At 42.1% G+C, this 21,553-nt stretch overlaps 1 protein-coding gene across 7 annotated transcripts in view; it reads right to left on the bottom strand.

The window, feature by feature from the left end:
• Positions 1-21,553, bottom strand: part of DIS3L2 (DIS3 like 3'-5' exoribonuclease 2) — a 350,877-nt gene that overhangs the window by 184,647 nt on the left and 144,677 nt on the right. For all 7 annotated transcript variants that reach the window (XM_030324128.1, XM_030324127.1, XM_030324126.1 and 4 more), the window contains 2 exons: positions 12,867-12,967; positions 7,810-8,057 (listed from right to left, as the gene is read on the bottom strand). In XM_030324128.1, coding sequence (XP_030179988.1) covers positions 7,810-8,057; positions 12,867-12,967 — 349 coding nt within the window. The remainder of the gene's footprint in view (positions 1-7,809; positions 8,058-12,866; positions 12,968-21,553) is intronic.

Here is a 21,553-nt window from a genome sequence, read left to right as displayed (position 1 = left end):
GTTTTCATAAATATTTTATGGTACTGTAAGGTGCTAACATAAGAAGCTGGGTAAAAGTCTATAGGAACTCTGTACCATTTTTACAATTTCTATAAATTTATCCAAACAAAAAATTACCTGTGAAAAAAATATAAAAAATATAAGGACATTTTCTAGAAGAGAAAAACATAATGATCATAAAAATAGGAAAAGATGCTCAATCTCATTAGTAATTTGGAAAATATAAATTAAGATCATCAGATACCATTTTATACCCACTTGAATGGCAAAAATGGAAGAATCTAGCTATATCCAGTGTTGGTAAGAATGTGAAGAAACAGAAACTCATACTAGTAGAACTAAAAATGGGCACGGCCGCTTTGGAAAATGGTTCAGCTACAAAGTCGTTAAGTTTAACATGCACATGGGTGTGATGTGGTCATTTTACTCTTAAGTAGAGTCTAGAGAAACTTTAGTTGGTAAGCACTGATATGTTCATAGGAGCATTATTTCTAAGAGCAAAACCTCAGTTCAACCCAAATATCCACTGCTAGATAAGTAAATTGTGGTTTATTTCAGGAAATGGAAATACTACAAATTAAAATGAATGAAATACATGAATATATTTTAGAAACAATGTTAAATAAAAAAAAGCAAGTCACAGAAGAATGTAGCATGGTATTTTTGGTAAGGTTTAGAAACAAGCAAAACTAGTACTTTTAAGGATAATAAATATGGGCAAATCATAAAGAAAAGCACATGTTGATTAGCATGTTTGAGAAAGTGGTTACCTCTTGGAGAAAAAACTAGTGGTTAGGGTACAGAAGATCATAGGACGCTTCAACAATATTGCAATATAATTCCTAATCTGGATACTGAGTTCATGGGTTGGTTTTAATATGAAAATTCAAAAATTACATAAGTATTACATAGGTACTTTTGTTTGTGAAACATACTTTGCAATGAATGTTAATATTTTAAAAACAATATTTTAGACAAATATACACCAAACCCTTAACAGTGATTATTTCTGGGGGTGAAATTCTAGAATTTCTTTTTTACTTTCAGTGGTTCATGTTTTAAATAATTTTAATAGCAAATATATAATATGTATATATTTCAAAAAATTCTTTAAATTTTTTCTATTTTTGATATTACAATAAGCAGTTTTGAGATAGAAAGCTTTCCTCATTAATTTAAAACATTTTTTTAATGTTTATTTATTTTTGAGAGAGAGAGAGACAGAGCGTGAGTGGGGGAGGGGCAGACAGAATCCAAAGCAGGCCCCAGGCCCTGAGCTGTCAGCACAGAGCCTGAAGCAGGGCTTGAACCCACGAACCGCAATACCATGACCTGAGCCAAAGTCACACACTTAACTGAGCCACCCAGGAGGCCCTCATTAAAGTAATTTATAAGGATTACCACCTCCATACTTCTCACTCACCAGGCTCCTCCACAAATACTGTTCCCATTCACAATCAATGATATTACAACTGCATCCTACTGTAAAATTAATCGGGACAGTGCTGAAACAATATTCCTAACTTCCTGTAGTTAATAGGTGGGGGTTATGTGTGCACGTAAGAATTTTATATAAAGCAGCATTAGGTCCAGGTCATGTTCAAGTGAAAAGCTTATTGAAGTAAGGGACCAGCTATAGATATAAGAAATTAAGCAAGAAAGTCTCTCAAATTGGCCTCTTTGCCTTAAAGAAAACAGGGACACTGAACAGTCAACGTTAGCGTTCTAAACCATTCATCGTCCTTTCTCTATCACACATTCTTATAGAGTTTGAGCCTTAAAACTAGGCCACACACAGGAGGCCAAGCCAGACAGTCTTGTAGTGATTATCTCTCAAATAAATGCTCTCGTGCGTGCTGGCCCATGTTGGAAACTCCATGCAAACAGGTACAACGATATCAGATCCCTGAGAACCTTCAAGTGGAGCACAAATATCAGCTAGACCTGAGCCCAGAAGTTCAGTAACAGCACACAGAAAGGAAAGTGGGGCAAATACACCATGTCTTTGGCTGTATATGTTACATATTATTTTCTAAAATCAGGAGAAGAGACGTTATTTTCCATTTTTCTGGCTCATCAACATGACACAGGAGAAAACAGCAAGTAAGGAATGGGGACTTTAGGAATGTGGGCAGGTCAGTGAAAACAGACAACGGAATGTGGAAAAGAAGAAAGGCTCGAAAATACCACATGATTTTAGGGAAGACCCTGAAGCTTGAGACTGAAGAGCCAAATGTCAATGTGAAGGGAGCAAAGAGGAGGATGCAAGCATTTAAGGACTTTAGGAGAAGGCTCACGGTAGCTAAGGTTCTCTCCTACCTTAAAAAAATAGTATTTTCGAGAAGAGGCACTAGCAGTTGAGGATGAAGCTGACAACCATGGAAGAAGTGTTAATGACCGCACACAGCGCGAGGGAAAGAACAATTTGGCACCAAAGCCTGGCTCAGAACCACTGTCGTCCTCCACCCCTTTTGCCTCTGCTCCGCTCTGACCAGGATGCTCTCGATGTTGAAGACCCATCTTTGGAAAGGGCCACCAGGCCACCAGGGCCACCAGGTGGAGCCCAACAGTCACACAAAAAAAGAGCCCCTTCCTCAGCCTGATTTGCGTTTTGTCTCTCAGCCAGGGCAAGTGATACTGTGCCCCCACCCCGGAAAGGACTTAGATAAAGTCTAAGTTTCAAGTTCACAGGATTATACAACTCAGCCTCTTCTTCAGAAGAGTCTTCAGATAAAGAACATACTCTTGATCAGGTGAAGTACTCCTTTCGCACAGAGGGAAAGATTAGACGGAGCTATTTTTCAATTTGCTACTCTTGTAGGCTATGCCTCAATGAAACTAATTTCTCCTGGTTTTTTTCTACCAACCTAGTTACTATCTCACTCTCCTACTAAATACAATTTAGTATAATTTAACGACCATCCCCCTAATTTAGATCTACCTTATAAGAAATTCAGTATCTGTCAAACTGAATGGAATGTTAAAGGATATTTGTTTCCAACAGTCCACAAATATATATTTCTAATTGGTAACTGGCACTTTACTGGTCAAAGCTGGGAGAGAAGATACCAGAACAGATCACCCGTCCCCCTGACCAACCACTTCCTCCTCTTCCACATGTGTCATCAATCAGAACTTCCCTTTCCCTCCCTTCATCTCACCCAGCCACTCTCTCCAATGGAAGCTGCTGTCCTTCACTCTCATTAAAATGAACAGCACCGTGACTCCTTCTCAATTCCTCTATTTCAATAGCCTCCCATTAAACCTAGACAATCCCAAGTTCAGCTCTAAATTTCTCAAGCCTGCTATACCTGCACTGACCTATTTATTTTTCCTCCTCCCTTAAAGCTACCAAAGTTTGCTAGAGCAAATAACATAAACATGTCTGTTTGCTCTAGGTCAGTTCAAGTTATAGATCTTCATTTAGTCTAAAGTGCTGCCACGAAACACTACCACGTTCCTCACAGTAGCTGCTCTAAAACTTTTCCATTTTCTTCAAGATTTATCCTTAAATATTCAAGAAGAAGAACCATAACAAATCTAGAAGAGAGTGACCACAGTATCTCCATGCTATGACATCCTGGAAGGGAAGGTTGTGATTATAAACTCTAGACTTTAGGACAGGAGATTTCACAAAGGTCTGAGAAAATATAGGCATGAATTCCACTGCAGGACTTTCTAAAGGGAAAGATGATTTAAGAGGGTTGGGAAGCTCTTAAAACTGTAAATCTGATTACATAATTACAGATCATTCCAGCGAGGAAGCCACTGTGGCTTTTTAAGTATCTTGGACAAAAGCCTAGTACTAAATAGGAAAAGTATTAAATATGTTGTGATGCATAACAAAAAGCAGTGATCCCTCAAAGCCAGCAAGGGTTCACTAAGAACAATTACCTTCAGGTTTTTGCTAGCATTATAGGATGAAGAGTACAGAAAATGTGACAGGTGTGACGTACAGAAGTAAACAAGGCCGAACTGAGGTATCTCATGACAGTTCTGGGAACAAGATGAAAAATAACTTTCTAACACCCAAAGGTCTCCAGTACTGTAACAGTCTTTGGGCTGTCCATCACAGGAGGCACCAAAGTGGCACGAGGGGTGCCAGAGAAGCAACGCTTACCCGGAAGGGGGCACCAAGATTGATGGCCTCCTTAAGGCCATTGAACAAGCCAGCAAATGTTCACTGAGTATCCTTGTCCTAAAGGAACTCATGGCCAAGTAGATAACTTTCATAAGCAATTACAATACAAACAGGCCAGAGTGATAATAACAGTAGTATTACAGACTATGGGAGCACCCAGGAGGGAGGAATCAGGGAACATTTTTCAAGTAGACAACGGAGTTAAGTTTAAAAGTGGAGTATTTCACTAAACAAATAGCAGGGAGAGGAGAAAGCCACTGCTGGGAAAGGAAGTGTGGTGTGTAAGAGTCTGGAGTTACAAACACACACAGCCAGCCTGGGAAACAGCAAGCAATGAGGCATAAGAGAAGGGCATGGTAGGAGCTGAAGCCGCCCGCAGTGCACTGGGGTTCAACACCATTGTCATCTCCCCAACGACACTCAAGTCAGAGGTCTGCAAGTTCATCCACAGTTCTGTCCTTCTCATTCATGCCCCATTTCTAATTGGTGAGCACATCTAGGGGATTTCACCTCCCTTATCTCCCCTGAATCTTGTCACTCCTTTTGCTTCCTTCACTGCAACCCATTTACTCCAGGTTCTCCCCATCTCCTCTCTATTAATACGATAGATTGTGAGGACTGCTTGCCTTCAGTCACGTCCCCTCCTGTCCACTCCAGACTCTCAGGCAGAGTGATCTTCCAGCAAAGGGGCTTCCGTTCTCTCAGGAACAATCCTAGATTTCTCCCTTCACCCACCTCCTCTAAACTTCCCGAAAACGACTTTATTCCTATATTCGACTTCATACGATAATTAGAGGTCAAAGAGACAGGCCATTCAATCTGTTTACTTTATCCACACTTGTTCCCAGAGACTCAAGTCCCACACAGTCCCTAGCAATTAGGCGGTGGGCCATGGGACCTTGGACCACTACCTCTGGTTAAAACTACTGATCAGGGCAAATACCTGTCTCAGGCTAGACCGATAAGATTTTTCTACCCTAGAAATTCTGTATCGTGACCTAGACTTCAGTATGTGACCTGCAGAGGACTGGCAGTACCACTGGGGGCTGTGTAGGCTACTGACAGGTAGCCGGCTACTGTGTAGAGAGAGGCAGAACAATCCAACTCACGTGCAGACAGGGGTACAGAAAAGATGCCATGTGGTGGTGGGACTTGTCAGGGTCGTTGAGAGAGCAGCTGTGATTTCTCTGCCACCTTGTGAGTTCTGAGATCCTCACGAGGCCTGCCTCCATTTCCTGCCCTTGGTTTTAGGAGAACCACCAGTTTCTCATACTAATTTCCACTTTTATTTAAATTAGCTCAAGGAGGATTCCATTTCTTAGAGTCAAATTAATCCTATGACACTTATGTACAGTCCCTCTGCGTTAGGCTATTGTTTCTTTGAATAAAAAAAAAAACCATACCCTGTTTACCGTTGTACTTCTCACACAGTGACTTACACACAGTTGATCAACACCTGTCTCCTGAACTGAATTTAACTGCAGAAGAAGTAAATGACTTTGGACTTAAATAATGGGTAGCAATTACACAGACAGAAGAAGTTCAAAACTTTTACGAGCAGAGTGCAGGGGCAGGGAAGAAATTCAGAGGGAAGCCACTTTGGCTAAGCTCAGTTTTCAGGCATAGTTTCTGGGGAAGTTAACCACAAACACTCACATCCATGGCAAGTACTACCTTCACACTCCTGGTCAAAACCTGGCAAAGATGAGAGAGGAAACCCAGGCAGTCCTAGCACAGCATGTTCTGATTGGGAAGCCTTGACCTTAGTTCCTAAAGATCATTAGTGACAGCCAGAGCGAAATGGCAAAGGCGGGACCCCCACCAGGCCCAACAGCTGCGGCCCGCACCCCTCAGGAGAGACACGGCATCTGAGGACTGTATCATGAAAACCTACCACATTTTCTTGCTTTCTTAAGACAAAATTTCTCTTCTTCACAAAGATCTTAAAAGGCATATTTACAAAATGACAAATTCTAACGTCTTTATACTAAGTGTTCCATCTAAGTATATTTTTATTTTGAGAAGTACGTGATTAATATATGGCTATTATTTTAAAATGGTCTTTCTTTACATTCAGCAAATATTCTTGCTGCTTCAAAGGCTTGACTCCTTTTTCAACTGTAATTTACCCACAAGGAAAGAGTTCTTGATGAAGTAATGGCTCAGCTGTGAAAAAGGAACCTGTAAGACCATTCCAGCAATAAGAGAAACTCACATCATAAAGATTTCTTGACTACACCCATACAACTCGATAACTAAGGAAGTAGTCCAATCAAGTATACACAATGGGATATGACAGAAAGGCAGATAAAAGACAAGGCTGGATTTCCTGCTGTGATGGGAAGTCTTCCCTTTTCGCTGCCAGGCAGAGTGCAGCAGGCACAATCAACAGGGGCCAGGTGGCGCAGACATTATCAGGCCATTTGGAGTTGATGGTGAGAAACTGGCAAGCCTCAGAGAAGGGCTAGTTGGGACTCAAGGGGCTGACGTCACTTCTGGATAATGAGTTAGGCATAAAAATGATATTGCGATCACTCCACTTAAGAGGAAGAAAAGCAAAGAAAAGAAAGTACAATTGTTTCTGAGTGGCCCTGAGATCATATTATTCACATTGATCTCCATATCACTGAAAAAGTGGCACAGGACAGTATCTCTTAAATGGCATGGGGTGTGACACACGGATTTGATTTGGCTTCCTTTGCTAGGCATAAGAGGCTAAGGATAGAACAGATCCAATGAAAGTGGTACATTGTGGCCATGCCTTCAGTGTTGGCCCTCATAACCACAGGACTCTCCCAGAAGGGCCAGTCCCGTACAAGTCAGATGACTAACAAGCAAGTCACCAAACTGGCTTAAAAGTAAGTGTGAGAACAAACTTTTCTAGCTTGTACACCTTTATTTTTATTTTGTGTGAAGCATAAACCGGGCTCCATCCATAATAAAGGGCTAAAAATATAGCTAAAATTTATCATTGTTTTTCTTTCAAAATGAATACAGTTGTAAGAAAACAGGTACTGCATTTGATCAAACAGCTGGGTCCAGCAGTTTCTTCAGATCAGAACTGTTCAATTGGCTACCCATGATGATCTCTGACTACATAATCTACATTTAAGTTAGATTGGTTCCTGACAGCTTCCATGAAAATAGGGCACCCTTTCCTACTTACGGTCAGGTAATTTAATTCTTAATGCCCTAAGTAAAACCTCCTTAGGATCAATACCAAAAAGCACATCATTAAAATACACCTTCATGTTTATAATTTAAAGCATGGAAGACTGGGGGCCTCTGAAATGCCTGGAATTTTGCATATTTTAACACTAGCATCTAAAAGGAGGAGTCTGGTTGCTTGATGCAATAAATTCTTTGGAGTTCACAAGTACAAACAGGATTCATGACATAATAGGAAACAAGGAGAAGCTCAGAATGTGCTTATATTTTGTGCCCCAAACCAAAAATAAAGTGACTGCCTGGCAATTCAAGGAACCTATAGGTGACCGGTCAAGGGGGTAGCTAAGAGCAATTTCTGAAAAACTCGGACCCAAATATGCCAAGTACCCATGTTTTAATCAAGAAGTAATAATTAAAATACACAAAAAAAGTTTACCAAAAGGCTACCTAAACCGACTTCCATCTGGGATCTGTGGTTTTTCTTGCCAAAGGTCACCTACCCCAGGGCAAAATTGCTGTCCTCCTTCCAGTCCACGATGCGGCAGATGAACAGTGTGTTGGCATAATCTTTAGGCCGGGTCACAAAGTCCTGGGGACAGTCCTTGAGAGGCACATAAATTCTAGGCACTCGGTGGTCCGAGGGAGAAAACAGGGCATATTTCCTAAACAGTTCACTGTTCTTATCAGCCAAGAGTTTGAGAAAGCCCGTTGCTGCTCGGGAATGTTTTTTGTCCAAGATGTAAACCACCTGAAAACACCAAAGATAGAGTCAAATGTTGTTTATCTACAGCACTGGATAACAGCTGAGAGAAGTCAGCAGGATATTATTTGGTCAACTAGCTGGGCCTGCAGTTTTTCTAGGTCCAAATGAAGTGCTGCTTGCTGAGGCTCCGTGACTAAGTAATCCACGTTTAAGCTGCAACAACTTAAGGGTCCAGTGAGCATATTTATCCAATGAAAACTATGCAACACAAGGATGAATTAGATGGAAGTGTTTTTATAACTGAGACCTACGTCTCAAGGACATTCGGAAGACTCCAGAAGGAAGTATGGCTCCAAGTATCTGCTCTGCATTACATTTTCCCCGCGTGAACACAGCGGTTGCTTTTTAAAAATGTTATTGAATATAAACAAGGAACTGGTCTTTAGTATGCCTTTTGAAGCTGAAAACCTTTAAACCTTCCTTCTTTCCAACATTAAACCCACTCTCTCATTTCACCAGGCAAAGACTCAGACTACCACATCACTACAAGGACAGGCTATTTCCACCAAGAGAGAAGCATTCTTGAAGAAAGTAAATCCCCTCACCCTCACCCACCCTGGGACGTTCTTCTTCCTGAAGCGTTCCCTCCACCCCCCACGGACATTCCGCGCTTTGACCCCATTCACTGGAAGCATTCGCCAGCGTTCCACTTTGACCCCGGAGCACAGGTTCGGACAGCTGTTGAGCCGGCTGCTGCCCTTGTTCATGTCTCAGACTCCGTAAGGGCATTCAGCCTGTCCAGGGAGAACCTCCAGCCAGTCAGTGTGCCTCTCCTCTGCCCCAGGCACACCTGGCTGCCGCCCCACAAGGCACCTGTCCTCTCGTCCAGTCTCAGTCCCACGATAGGCTCTACATTCTCCTGACTCTTCCTTCCCCCTTGGAAAACACCATTCTGTTTTGAACAAGCTCTTGTGCCCTCTGTCCAGAGTCCTTGACCTGGTCCTCGCGTCTGCTTCTCTGTCATAAGGACTCTGTCTGTCCCAGGCCCTTTGGACAAAGGTTGCTCCTTCTCCACACACAGTCCCTCAATGAGGCATCTTTGTTTTCCTGTGCTGCACAGTCACACCCAGACCATTTACTTTTCTTGCCTCGTGCATACACCTGCATCCTTTTATGGTTCAGGCTGTCCCCTTCTTGTTACTGTCATCCATGGACCTCCTAGTCACTCTGCAACACCTGGCCTACATTTCCAGGTGAATGACTCAGCCAAGATCTGTCTTGTCCTTACAGCCCCCGTATCTCTTCAATGCCGGTGGCCTTCCCTTCCATTTGATTTTAGCAACTCATCCTCATGGCCTCAGCATCCTCTGGGACTGATCCAGTCCTGATGGTCTCAGACTGACCTGCATCCGGTTCCCTTATTCTTCTGTGCCCCTCCATGACTTCTTCACCACATCAAGACCACTAGCGCCTTAACCCTAGCCTGTTGTCTGTGTCTCTTTGCTACTTCTTAGGCCTGAATCCCTCCCTACCTCTGAGGGACACATCACGTTCTGTCACTTCTGGTCCTCTCACCACCGTCGTGAGATGCCTCTTCCCTTTCCACTGCACCCACCCTAAAAAATCCTCAATTCTGAGACAGTTCAGCCACTGCTATTCTCTACTTCAACACAAGCTACCGAGTCCGTCAAGACAGAATTACAATGACACAGATGGATACCATTACATACTCATGTTATACAATTGTTGCTCTAATCTCAAAATCTCTAGTATTTTTTACCTGTTCCCTGTCAGCACAATCTACAAGCCCCACTCTCTTGGTGATCCTCTCCTTCTAGGACTCCAATTATTTGGACGCTGAATCTATTGTACTGCCCCACAACTTCCTGAAGCTCTGTTCATTTTTTTCAGCCTATTTTCTTTCCGTCCAGATTGGGTAAATTTTACTGATCTGTTCCCAAGTTAACTCATTTTATGCTGAATCACCTCTGCTCTCCTACTGAGTTCATCCTGAAAGGATTTTATTTCTGTCTGTATCTTTTAGTTTTATAATTTCCAACTTGGTTCTTTTTTTTATAACTTCTACTTCTTTGCTGAGATTTTCTATTTTCTCATTTGTTTCAAGAGAATTTCTAATTGTTTGAAGCATTTGTTTCAAGAGAATTTCTAATTGTTTTTTGACTGATTTAAAATCACTGTCAGATAACAGTAACATCTCACTGTTGGCATCAGTTGTCTCTCTTCAGTCATGTGATAATGTCCTAGTTCTTGGTATAATGAATGATTTTCTATTGTATCCTGGACCTTTTGGATATTATAAAAGGAGATTCAAGGTCTTATTTAAATCTTTTAGAAGGCAGGCCACTGTGTCTAGATGTAGCACACGGGGCCTGGACTACTCTTGTGGGCTGTAGTTCCAATGATAATTTAATTTTCAGAGACTGCAATTCTCTTTTTATTCTTCTCCTTTTTCTTTTTTTGAGAGAAAAAGAGATGCAGAGTCAGAGGGAGAATCTTAAGCAGGCTCCATGCCCAGCACGGAGCCTGACGCAGGGATCAATCCCACGACCACGATCACCTGAGCTGAAATCAAGAGTGGGATGCTTAAGCGACTGAGCCACCCAGGCGTCCCTTTGCAGTACTATTTTGATATGTTTCGTTGGCATGGAACCAGTGGGGCTCCGGCGGGTCTCTGCTGGTACTGCCTGAGGGCATGGAAAGAACTTCCTCAGGGCTGGCCACCTGGACTCTCTAATATGGATTAAGAACAAATCCCAATCTGTGTCCATGCAGAGACAAAGAAACTTCCCACTTATGATTTTTGTTGTGGTAGGACCCCCTTTACCAGTGCCGCCTGACCACCCAGTGTCCCTGGGTAGGAAAGTGGCATCTCAGACCCATGAGATAAATGAGGATAAAGGTTTCCTGGACCACACACCTGCTGCGGCAGGATCTCCTTTAATGGGGTTCTCCAGCCATCTGCTACCCCGGGATGGGGGGCAGGGAGGAGGAAAACCTCAGGCCCAAAGAGACAAAGAGGCTTCCGGGGCTGGGCCACTTCTTTGGCAGAACCCCCATGCCAGAGCCACCCAATGTCCGGTGTCTCTTGGTCTTCTTGGGAGAGAAGTCTCAGGTGTGGCAGGGAAGGGGAGCCTTTGTTCTGGCCACTTATTGTCAGCAAGGCTCCCACTCAATCCCTCTTACAGGTACTGTCAGGACCGCCTGGTGTTGCTGGAGGGACTCCTGCTAGATCTGAGTGAGGAGCGAGTCTGCCTGGGCCACCTTCTGTGGCCAAGTTAGATCCAGAAACACTGGGCCCAGTGTCCTTCTGTTGGTGGAGGGGTTGTAAAGTTCTCTGCTGCCACGTTGTTCTCTAGTCTTTGAGGCCCTAACTAGCCTGCCTTCCTCTCTTCACCTTTCAGAATTCATCTATGGTTGCCTCTCGTTATTTGCCAGGGTTTATAGTTACACTAGTGGGGAAAGAGCAAGGAGAAACAAGTCTATGCCGTCTTGTCTGAACTAGAAGTCCTTGCTTCTTGTTTTAATATCTGACAGCATGGGAAATGTATGAAGCAGTTTGACATCAGTTGTGATTCATACATCAGCTGTAGTAGAAATGACTTGACCACAGCATAAGTTTTGCATACAAGTGCTGTTTTGCCTTGTGATTTTAGATTGAATTCACTGAGAAACTATCCCCCCAAAACAAACCAACCCAGCAAGAGAGAGGGTGCCATTGGGGGGCAGCAGCAAATTGCAGAACACAGGTTCCATCTACAGAGGGCTGCCTGTACTCAGCTCCGACTAGTCACGTAAGAATGTGGCCCAGTGTTGCCGGATGTTTTGTGTCGTCAAGAGAAGCCAGAAGTCTGATTCTTTCAGTAAGCTACTTAGTCAAAAGTTTTAAATACTGCACAGGTCAAACAAAACACAGGTTTGTAAGCTGGATCCAGCCCGCAGGTTTTCGATTCATTATGATCTTCCATACCTAGCATGTTGCCTGTTACACGGTGAGTGTTCAAAATGCTTATTAAAATAGCCGGGCAGGCAGTTGAGGGTAACATATACGTGACATAATTTAGAAATGTCCTCAGGTCAATATGCAAGAAATACCATCCTAACCGATTTGCTAGATTGAGTGGCAACACTACCACCACAGGTTAAATGTGCCGAAGGATGCCTCGGGTGGAGAAAGCCTCATGCTCACTACCACTCACTGAACCACCTGTTCCACCATGAGCTGTTTGCACAGTTAGGGGCAGCCGTGGTTGATCCCATATCCGAATATGCCACTGGCATATATAATTGAAAACTAAAATTGAATTATGCAAAGCAACAAAGATAGGATACAAAAGCAATTTTTTGTGTCTATAATAACTAAATTGAATACTTGAGAAAAACTAAAAAGGACACTAAAAACTTGCTTTTGAATGAGATATGGACATGACAACATTAAAAAATATGGAGCAAAAAAACTGAGACTCTAGAAGGAGTCTGCATTCATATTGCTTCACTAGAGCCTAAATCCTCATTCCACTTCACATAACCCAAACTGGAAATCAAAGATGTCACGTTACAAGTGTGGTTTAAGCAGAAAAAGATAACATAAAACTTCAATAAACAAACCCACACACAAAGAAAAGACTTTGGACCTTCATCCAAACACAGACAAATCAACACGTACATATATACTTAAAGTTATAAAAAACATTAGCTTTTTATGACTCCTTGCTTCCACTGACTTTTCGGATTAACTGACCAACTAGAGTCCTAACTGAATCGTATGAGAGACCTTTGATAGGTAGCTCAGGTGACAGTCATTTGGACAAGTGCAGAAAATCTGTATGCAATGACCTTTGCTGATCTTTGCAGAGACTTCTCTGATAAAACTCTCGTGTCCTGTGACATGGAGGTGCTCTCATCTTTTGTGACGGGGGCATCGGCATCTTCTTTTCCTAAATTATGGAGAAGAGTGAAAAAGAGAAAGGAACCAGTTAGATGCATATCTATTAGGCATACGGAGTCACGGAGTTTTTAAATCCAGAGCACCATTTACTCTCAACTACTCATTTTACAGAAAAGGAAACCCAGGCCCACGGTGGTTAAGGGTCTTAGCTAAGGTCAGTCACATCACCAACCTGCATGAATGCTCTTACTCAGCAGGCCGCATTTGATCTATTTAATGTTATTCATATGCTAAGTGTCACATAAGCGGGAGTGTCAAACTATGTTGACTTGAACTAAGTCAGCTGTGTCAAAATGGCAAACAAACTAGATGTGAAATACTGCCCCAGCCCACAATGAACAGAGATAGGTTAATTTATTATGCACATCTGCTGAAATCAAAATAAATGTTAACTTTTAAAACTACTTTGATACCAGCCATAACAAACAAAATGGTGGAAAATAGATTCTATTTATTAAATAAATAAATAAATAAATAAATAAGCCAACCCTAATTTTCCTGGCTTTTCTTAGTGACATTATATAAAGAGTAAAGTATTTAAAGGCTTTTAATGTTTAATTTCCTTTCTTAAGAAACTTATAAAATGCACATTCACCCAAGAAACTGAAACCACATCTCCCCAATAAAAAGAGAGTTAGGCTCTGTACCAGAAGTATTAAAACCACTCATGAACAAATGCAGCAAATTACACACTTCTGAACATTTAATATCTTGTATTTTCATGTGTTACTTTGGAGTTCCCCACTAAATATCTTATCCAACCTTACTGGAGTTTCTGGATTCTAGGGGTCACAACAAATTCATGTGGGACCCACTCCAGATAGCTAAGAGGGACTTGCACTTATCATTTAGACATTACCAGGGCCAAAATAAATAAATAAATAAATCCTTTTCAGGGCTGGGTGGTTCTTAGCAAAGGCTCAACTTAAGGCCAATTGTTAGCATTCTGGGGCATACTCTGGAAACACTGACATGATCTGACCTACTGGGGCTTAAGAATGATCATCTTAATCAGCTTAATGATCAGCTTAATGATCAGCTTAAATGATCAGCTTTTCCATCTATGCTGAAATATACCTACCATAGTGCCCACTGAAAGCAGAATTCTCATTGTTTTCTAAAAAGAAAAAACAAATGAAAACTTTCCCATTGTGGATCACCCTGTCCATCAGTAAAAGAGAATATTTACCTTTTATTTTAGACCATAGTTCAGGATTACAAGATCATTAGATGTTCCCAGAACAACATCTTTTATATTCTTGGGGAGAAAAAGAAAACACACACACACACACACACACACACACACACACACAAGTTGTTGATATGTTCCATAACATATCTTGCCAATGTGTTTTGCAGAACAAGGTCATTCAAGAAAGATTAAGAGGTTGGGACTACCAACAAACCAGTACACTCTACCTAGATATCTGCTATCTGAGTTAATAGTCTCAAGAGTTGGCGATCAAGACAAGGTAGTGAGGGGTCTTCTCAGGCAGCCCAAATCCTGGGCATGCAACTTTCTGTCATAGTCGCTGATGCTTCCAACTTAAAATGACTGTTGCTTTATATTCCACCCCAACAACAAGAAAGTCTTCTGTTCCAAAGGTTATGCCAGGTTGCATCCAGAGAAAGAAGGCAAGCCATGGAAGTGAGCCCAATCATGATTTTCAGATACCACCCCTGAACATGACCTTTTCAGGTTCTGTGTTCATAAGGAAGTCCTGACAGAAATAAAGCTTTGTTCAAAGATGCATTCTAATAAATTAAACTGAAGTTTATAGCCCTGCAGGAGAGCATCACAGATACGTTCAATGAATGTGAAGAAACGCAATGCCAGGTTAGAAGAAAGGTGAATCACCTTAATAGGTTTCCAACAACTACGTCTTGCTATGCTAAATAGCAAAGTTGTCAGTTTAATGACAGAACCTACTGCATTGTTTAATCACAAGATTCTTCATTTATTCATTTATTCCATGTGTATTTATTGAGCAAGGGGCATTAAGGATTCAGTGGTGAATAAAAGAAATATGGTTCCAGCCTTTACAGAACATTTAATGTATGAGTGATATTCGATAAATAACCACTCGATAAATATAAAGTTATAAACTGTGATGAAGGCTAAGAAGGAAAGAATAGTTCCAAGGAGGAAGAATCCTCCCAATATGCAATTTAGACAAAGGGGTCAGGGAAAGGCCCTGTGTGGAAGTGACATTTAAGCTGAGACCTGAGGATGGTGCGTACAGGAGTGAAGAAGGAGACAGAAAACCCCAGGTGGGAAATGGCACTTGGGAAGAGGCAGACAGAGGTGGGAAGTTCTGGCACAAACAAGGAACAGAAAGAAGACCGTGGAGCCAGAATGGAGCAAGCCCAAGAATGAGCATGGCAAGGGATGAGAATGAGAGGTAGCAAGAGTCAAGTCAGCTGGGGTCTTCTAGGATTTAAGCATCCTGAATTGAAACCTAAATACGGTGGGAAACTGGCTAAGGATTTTGCACAAGATGACACTGCCCAAGGTGCAGTTCAAGCAAGCTAAGAGTGGAACTAGGAAGGCCCGTTAAGAGCTACCACAGCAGTCCAGACAGGCGAGGACAGTACTACGATGCAGGTACTGCAGATGGAATTAAAAAGAACCACCTAAGACATATTTTGGAGTGGAACCAATAGATTTTGATGGTCACCAGATATCATTAACTATGAGAAGTGAAGGACTATTTCCAGCTTTCTGACATCGGCAGCTAGGTTGATAGAGACATCAACCCGGTACAAGAGACATTTCCCTGGTACAGGAAAGACTAGAGGAGAAAATTTCCAATTTTCTCCATGAAGAAATTACTAGAATAGTACAGGCTGGTAGTGCTCACAAGGGTAAAGGTTTTGCATCCCCATGGCCTTCAGTTTTGTCATAGTGAAGGCAGAGGTGGCCCATGCATTTTGTGGTCCCTTCTAGTTAAAAAAATTCTAGAAACTAGTGACTACCAAAATTCTTCATCTAAAAGAGAGATTTTTCTAAGAAATAGATATAGTACACTAACAATAGCCCCCAAGAAATACTCTAGGAAGAAAAAGTCTAATCTCTTTCTACAGATAATCTGAAGCTTCTATTTTAAACATTTAAAAAATAAAAATGCCATGGCTTGGTGGGGTTGGCATTGCCACTTGACATCTATCAAGTGCAAACCCAACACCTGGTTTTGGTAAGAAAAATGGTCCTGATTTGGTCTTCTCATACATAAACAACAAACTGACAAGTCGGATGATAGTTAATGTTTTACAAACACATCAAAAGGTTTTCAGATGACTTAACTATAATGCCAAGTGGGGCAATGTGAAGAAAAAGGCAAGGAACTGGGCAAAAGGAGTTTCAATGTATCCATTTAAACAAGTGACAAACCGGCAGACCCAATCTTTTGTCATCTCTTGACAAAGGGCCACAGAAATTTACTATTTCCAACAAGAACTCAGTGAAAACTGTGATATGTATGAAATGTGAAAATATTTCCCTTCAGATCTCTCAAAATCAAACAACCAGGGAAACTTATTTTATGGGCCCCTCTCCCCATGGAAACCTAGAAGCAGCAGGACAAGTCCTCCCAGGGGCAAGGAAACATTCATGTTATAATCATTTGCTATGCTGCAAGTTTGCCAGGGATGACAATGATAGTCGTCCCAGGACTCACATCAGATCTTGCCAAGCCAAAGCTCAGGGGCACCGATGAGTTCCCTCCTTCACAAATTGCAGCCCAACCAAGTCTCTCACTCTGAAATAAAGCTAATGAACTGAGTGGTGCCAGTTTTCACAGCATGTTCACACACATTACCTCATTTGCTCCACACCACAACTTCATTTTAGTTTCATCAAGGACACGGGAGTGATGAAGAGGCAGGGCCAGTCGCTGACGTGCAGGGATCCTGGTGCTGACTGTGGTGACCAGTTCCCCATACAAGCAAGAATCAGAACATCATGGGAAGAGCCATGAAAACCTACATCAAGATATTTAAGTAGCTGGAACCAACTGAAATGCTGAAGTCAACCCAGTGAAGGTCTTGAACATCTGTGGAATATCAGGCACTGCAAATGGCCCTGTCTCTGTCCTCTGAGAGCTAATATGCTAGAAATGAGACAAAGATTCAAATAGTGAAAGTACATGGTGCTGGTAACTACTGGTAAGCAGTGTGCCCAAAGGCAGTGAGAAGGGAGCCAGGCAGCTTGACAGTAAACCTGAGTGAAACTGGCAAGACTGAGTAGGAGCTAGTTAGATGGACGGGCATAGGGAGCATTCCAGAGAGGAAGAGAACGTGTGCAAAGGCACACAATCAAGAATAAATTGAGAAGGAGGAAGTTTCTATGTATCTAAACAAGTTGCAGGAATCAGACCACAAAAGGCTTTATGTGATATGCTGAAGGGTATGTATTTTATGTTATAGAAATGAAAAGTTATTGAAAATTTTGACAGTAATATAATCAGAGTTATATTTGATGAGAGGTCAATGGTCAGTCTGTTGCTCCTTTGAAGCGAATCTGTCATTTTCTCTAGCTGCTTTTATGATTTTCTCTTTGCCTTTGGTTTTCTTGGTAGTTCCTCTTGATGTACCTAAGTCTGGATTTTCAAAAAATTTTACTTGTACTCACAGGTCATCTTAAATCTGTGATTTGGTATCTCACCTGTTACGGAACATTTCAGCTACTACCTTTAAATTTCATTTTGCTTATTTCTTTCACTCATCTCCTTCTTAGAAGGAGCTTTAACTTATTTAGACCCTCCTCTTCTGTGTTTTCTATTTGTCTCCCCATGCTATACTCTGGATAGCATTACTGGATAGCATTACTGCCTTCCACTTTGTTAATTTGCTCTTCAGCTTCATCCAGTCTTCTGTTAAATTTGTCCATTGAGGCATTGTTCTTTAAACTATGTAATCAAAAACACTATACTTTTCCTCATCCACTGAGTTAATTTCATTATGGTTATGTTTGTCTCTAGAATTTTTATTTGGTTTCTTTTCCAATTTGTTTTGCCACATTTCATGGTTTCCTACTTTTTGTAGATATGTTCAAGCTTATCTTTTATTATTTCTTTAAATACAGTAGTTTTTTACAGATGGTGATGATTCCATTATCTGTTGACATTTATGAAGGGCTGTTTCTATTGTTTATGGTTGTTGATGGTTCTTGCCATTGGAGTATGGTTTCCTTGGGTGCCTGGTTATATTTATGCACTGATCACTGAATAATTTGAGGCCTAGGTTGAAGAAACCTTCCTTTGGAAAGAACTTCCACTTGGTTTTGCCAGATACCTGCAAGCATGCCAGCCCTTAAGCCAATTCAAGATTGGAGATTCCTTGGTTGACCCAGTCAGTTTGAAGCCAGACTGTAATTCCACCTGTGAGCTGGTACATTTCAGGCCTACCCTCACCCACATGGTGTAGCCCTTTGATGTCCCACCTTCTTGTGAGACCCCAGCTGCTTTATTTCTGTTCCCCACCACTGCTGGTCAAATCTGCAGTTATTGCCTGGGTTCCCCATTCCAGTTTTAACCTGGTAATGCTTGTTAGCTCTTTAATGCTCTAAGTTTTAGGGTTTTTTTTTTCACTTTATTCAAATATTTTGAGTTTCTTCAGTGGGCAGAAGTGTGTCTTAATAACAGCCCACCATTACTATTAACAGAAAGTCCCTGGGATTTGTATTTTACAAGTATTTTTCAGGTAGCAGTGTAGAGCATAGTTAGGGACACTGACGGGGTGAGAACAGGGGAGGGGGCAGTGGTGATCTATGCAGGAAACACAACAGGGAGGCAGTAAGGAAGCTCTTGTGATAGTGCCTAATGTTACATAAGACAGAAGCACAAGGGGTGAGAGAAGAGGCAGGTAGTCTCACACTTTTTTTCTCGCAACTCCATGAAGGAAGTATTACTATTTTGATTTTTAGAAACTAGTAATCAGCAGTTCAAAGGTAAAGTAACTTATCCCAGGGTTCATTCAAGAAAATGGTTAGTAGAGGGTGAGTCAGGACCCAGTATGACTCCAAGTCCAGCCACCACAGTTGAATGAGATCTGGAAGAAAGATAGGTACATGTGGGTGGGTTCCAATGAGGAGGGGGGGGGTTGCCAAAAATTTTATAATTCAGTTATAGATAGACATTGATGCCAAGTGATAAACAGCTCTCCATATAATTTTACTGCTTGCACCCATACAGATGATAGAGTAGTTAAAAGCATGAGCTTTGAAGTCACAAGACCTAAATTCAAACCTAGTCCTGTGACCTTAAACTATGTGACTTTGAAAGAGTTACTCCTTCTTTCTGAATTTCCTTCTTAGTAAATCAGGAACAGTTTCCATGATTTATGTTTATAGGTAGTGTCCTGGCACAAAGTACAATAACAAAAACAGAGACGTTAGATACTATTAATATATTGTTGTTGTTGATATTATTATTATTATTATGAGCTGTTGCAATGAGTTTGGAGTGAATACAACCCTGCTATCCTGGACACAAAAGACTGCACATGACTGGTGTACAGGACGATGGCAACATTATAAAATGGGCCACATTTCCTCTGTAAAATGTAACCAATCTTACAGGGTTAATGGGAAAACTAAATGAAATTAATGTGTGTAAAAGTGCTATAGTGGCTAGAATACAGTACACACTAATTGCTATACAATATATATTTGCATTACATACACCGTTCTGTACGCTTGGTGCCTTCAATGTGCAGTAAGGTGAGACAAGAGCTGGCGCTATGCAGGCAGACGGAGGCCAGGTCAACATGAGGAAGTGTGGATTTATCCCAAAGGCAATGAAGAGCTATAGAAAAAAGTAGGCGGGAGACTAAAACGACTTACGCTTTCAGAGGCTCACATTGGTTGCTATGTAGGGAGCAGATTTAGGAGAAGTGAGAGTGGAGACAGAGAAGCCAGCTGTTAGCTGGTTACTACAATCAATCAGACTAGTGGCAGAGGGGATCGAGGGTTCTATATAGAGAGGTACTTACAAGGCAAGATTGACATGATTATTTGGATGCTAGCGGGGAGCTGAGGGAGGGAGGTCATATGGGGCAGAGTAAGAAATGGGGAAAGCTGCCTTAATTCCGTAAACAGAAGTTCTCAGAGTAGAGGTCCCGGACCAGCAGCAGCAGCATCACCTGGGAACTCTTGGAAATGCAAGTTCTCAGGTCCCGCCCAGATCTACTGATTCAGGACCTGGGGGCGGGGAGTGGGGGCAGCAGTCTGTTACTACAAGCTCCCCAGGGGGTTCTGATTCTGACTCACACTAAAGTGTACGAGCCACGCTACAGACAAATGGGCTATGAGCCACCACAGGAAGAGCGTCCACAGGCAACCAGGAGGCGATGGAAGTTCAGTTGGGACTTAGTGAGTCTGAGGTGATCTGATGCTTAAGAGAGAGTCTGGGCTGGAGACGGAAATGAGGGTGTCCCCCGTGTACCGAGGGCAAATGGATAAGTGCACTGGCCTCTTCGGAAATGGGTCAAATTAGAAGGGTCAAAGCAGGGAGAAACACCAATATTTAAGAAAGCAGAAGTAGAAAAGCCTGCAAGGAAACTGAGGTATGGTCAGGGAAGTGGGAGAAAAATCAGGCTAATGTGGGGTGAGAGAAGAAACACAAAACAAACAAAACAAAATCAAGCATTTTAACAGGGAAAGGATGGTCAGCAGAGTGGCCTTAGTAACAAAGTCACAGGCAACCCCAGTAAGACTAATTTGAAAGAAGGAAACACAGTGAAGTCAGAATGCCGGGCGCAGGGAACTAAATGAAAGGTAAACTGAGGAGATGAGGGTGTGGACCAGGCTCCGGAAGTCTGACCACAAAGAAGTGGAATAATACAGGGTGGTAGCTGTAGGGGTAGAGAGAAATTACAACATGGTTGCTGCTTTATTTTTTTAAGATAAGGGAGTCTCGGTCACAGTTAATTGCTGATGGGAAGGAACCACTACAGAAGGTGTGGTTGCAGAGGCCACAATTAGGAACAGGAGGGGGCCCTGGGCAGGAAGGGATGGGATCCAGAACCAAGGGAAAAAGATTAGCTTCAGGCAGCAGGACAGAGATGCCACCTTCTCTGTAAATGGAGGAGGAGACAAGCCATCTGTAAATATGGTGGCTGAAAGCTGAGAGGGACCGTGGGGGGTGGGCAGCTTTTGTTTTCTCTGAAACATGTAAGCCAAACTCCTCTGCTGAAAAGGGCTGGAGGAAGTGGAGGGTATCCACTACCTTCCAAGCTGGCTCCACAATTCCAGCGGAGGATCAAATGCAAATGGCATCCCCAAACAGTGGCCCTGAACATGCCAGGCACTGTGCTCTGTGCATTCAAAATAAAACTAGGAACTCGCTATTAAAGCACCTACTGCACACATCTGGCACTGTGCTAGGTGATTTACCTACACCACCACATTTAGTATTCTCCAATAATCCAATGAGGTAGGTGGGTATTATCATGCCAATTGCAGACAGAAGAGAAATGAGGCTCACAAAGATCAAGTAACAGGCTTGCCCATGGATACCAGCTGGGAAGTGGCAAGGGCAGGATTCGAACTTAAGTGTCATGAATGCTGGTACCTCGT

Source organism: Lynx canadensis, chromosome C1 (assembly GCF_007474595.2).
Source record: "Lynx canadensis isolate LIC74 chromosome C1, mLynCan4.pri.v2, whole genome shotgun sequence".
NCBI classification, from domain to species: domain Eukaryota; kingdom Metazoa; phylum Chordata; class Mammalia; order Carnivora; family Felidae; genus Lynx; species Lynx canadensis.
Note: the sequence above shows the minus strand (reverse complement) of the source record. Positions and strands in the feature narration are given on the sequence as shown.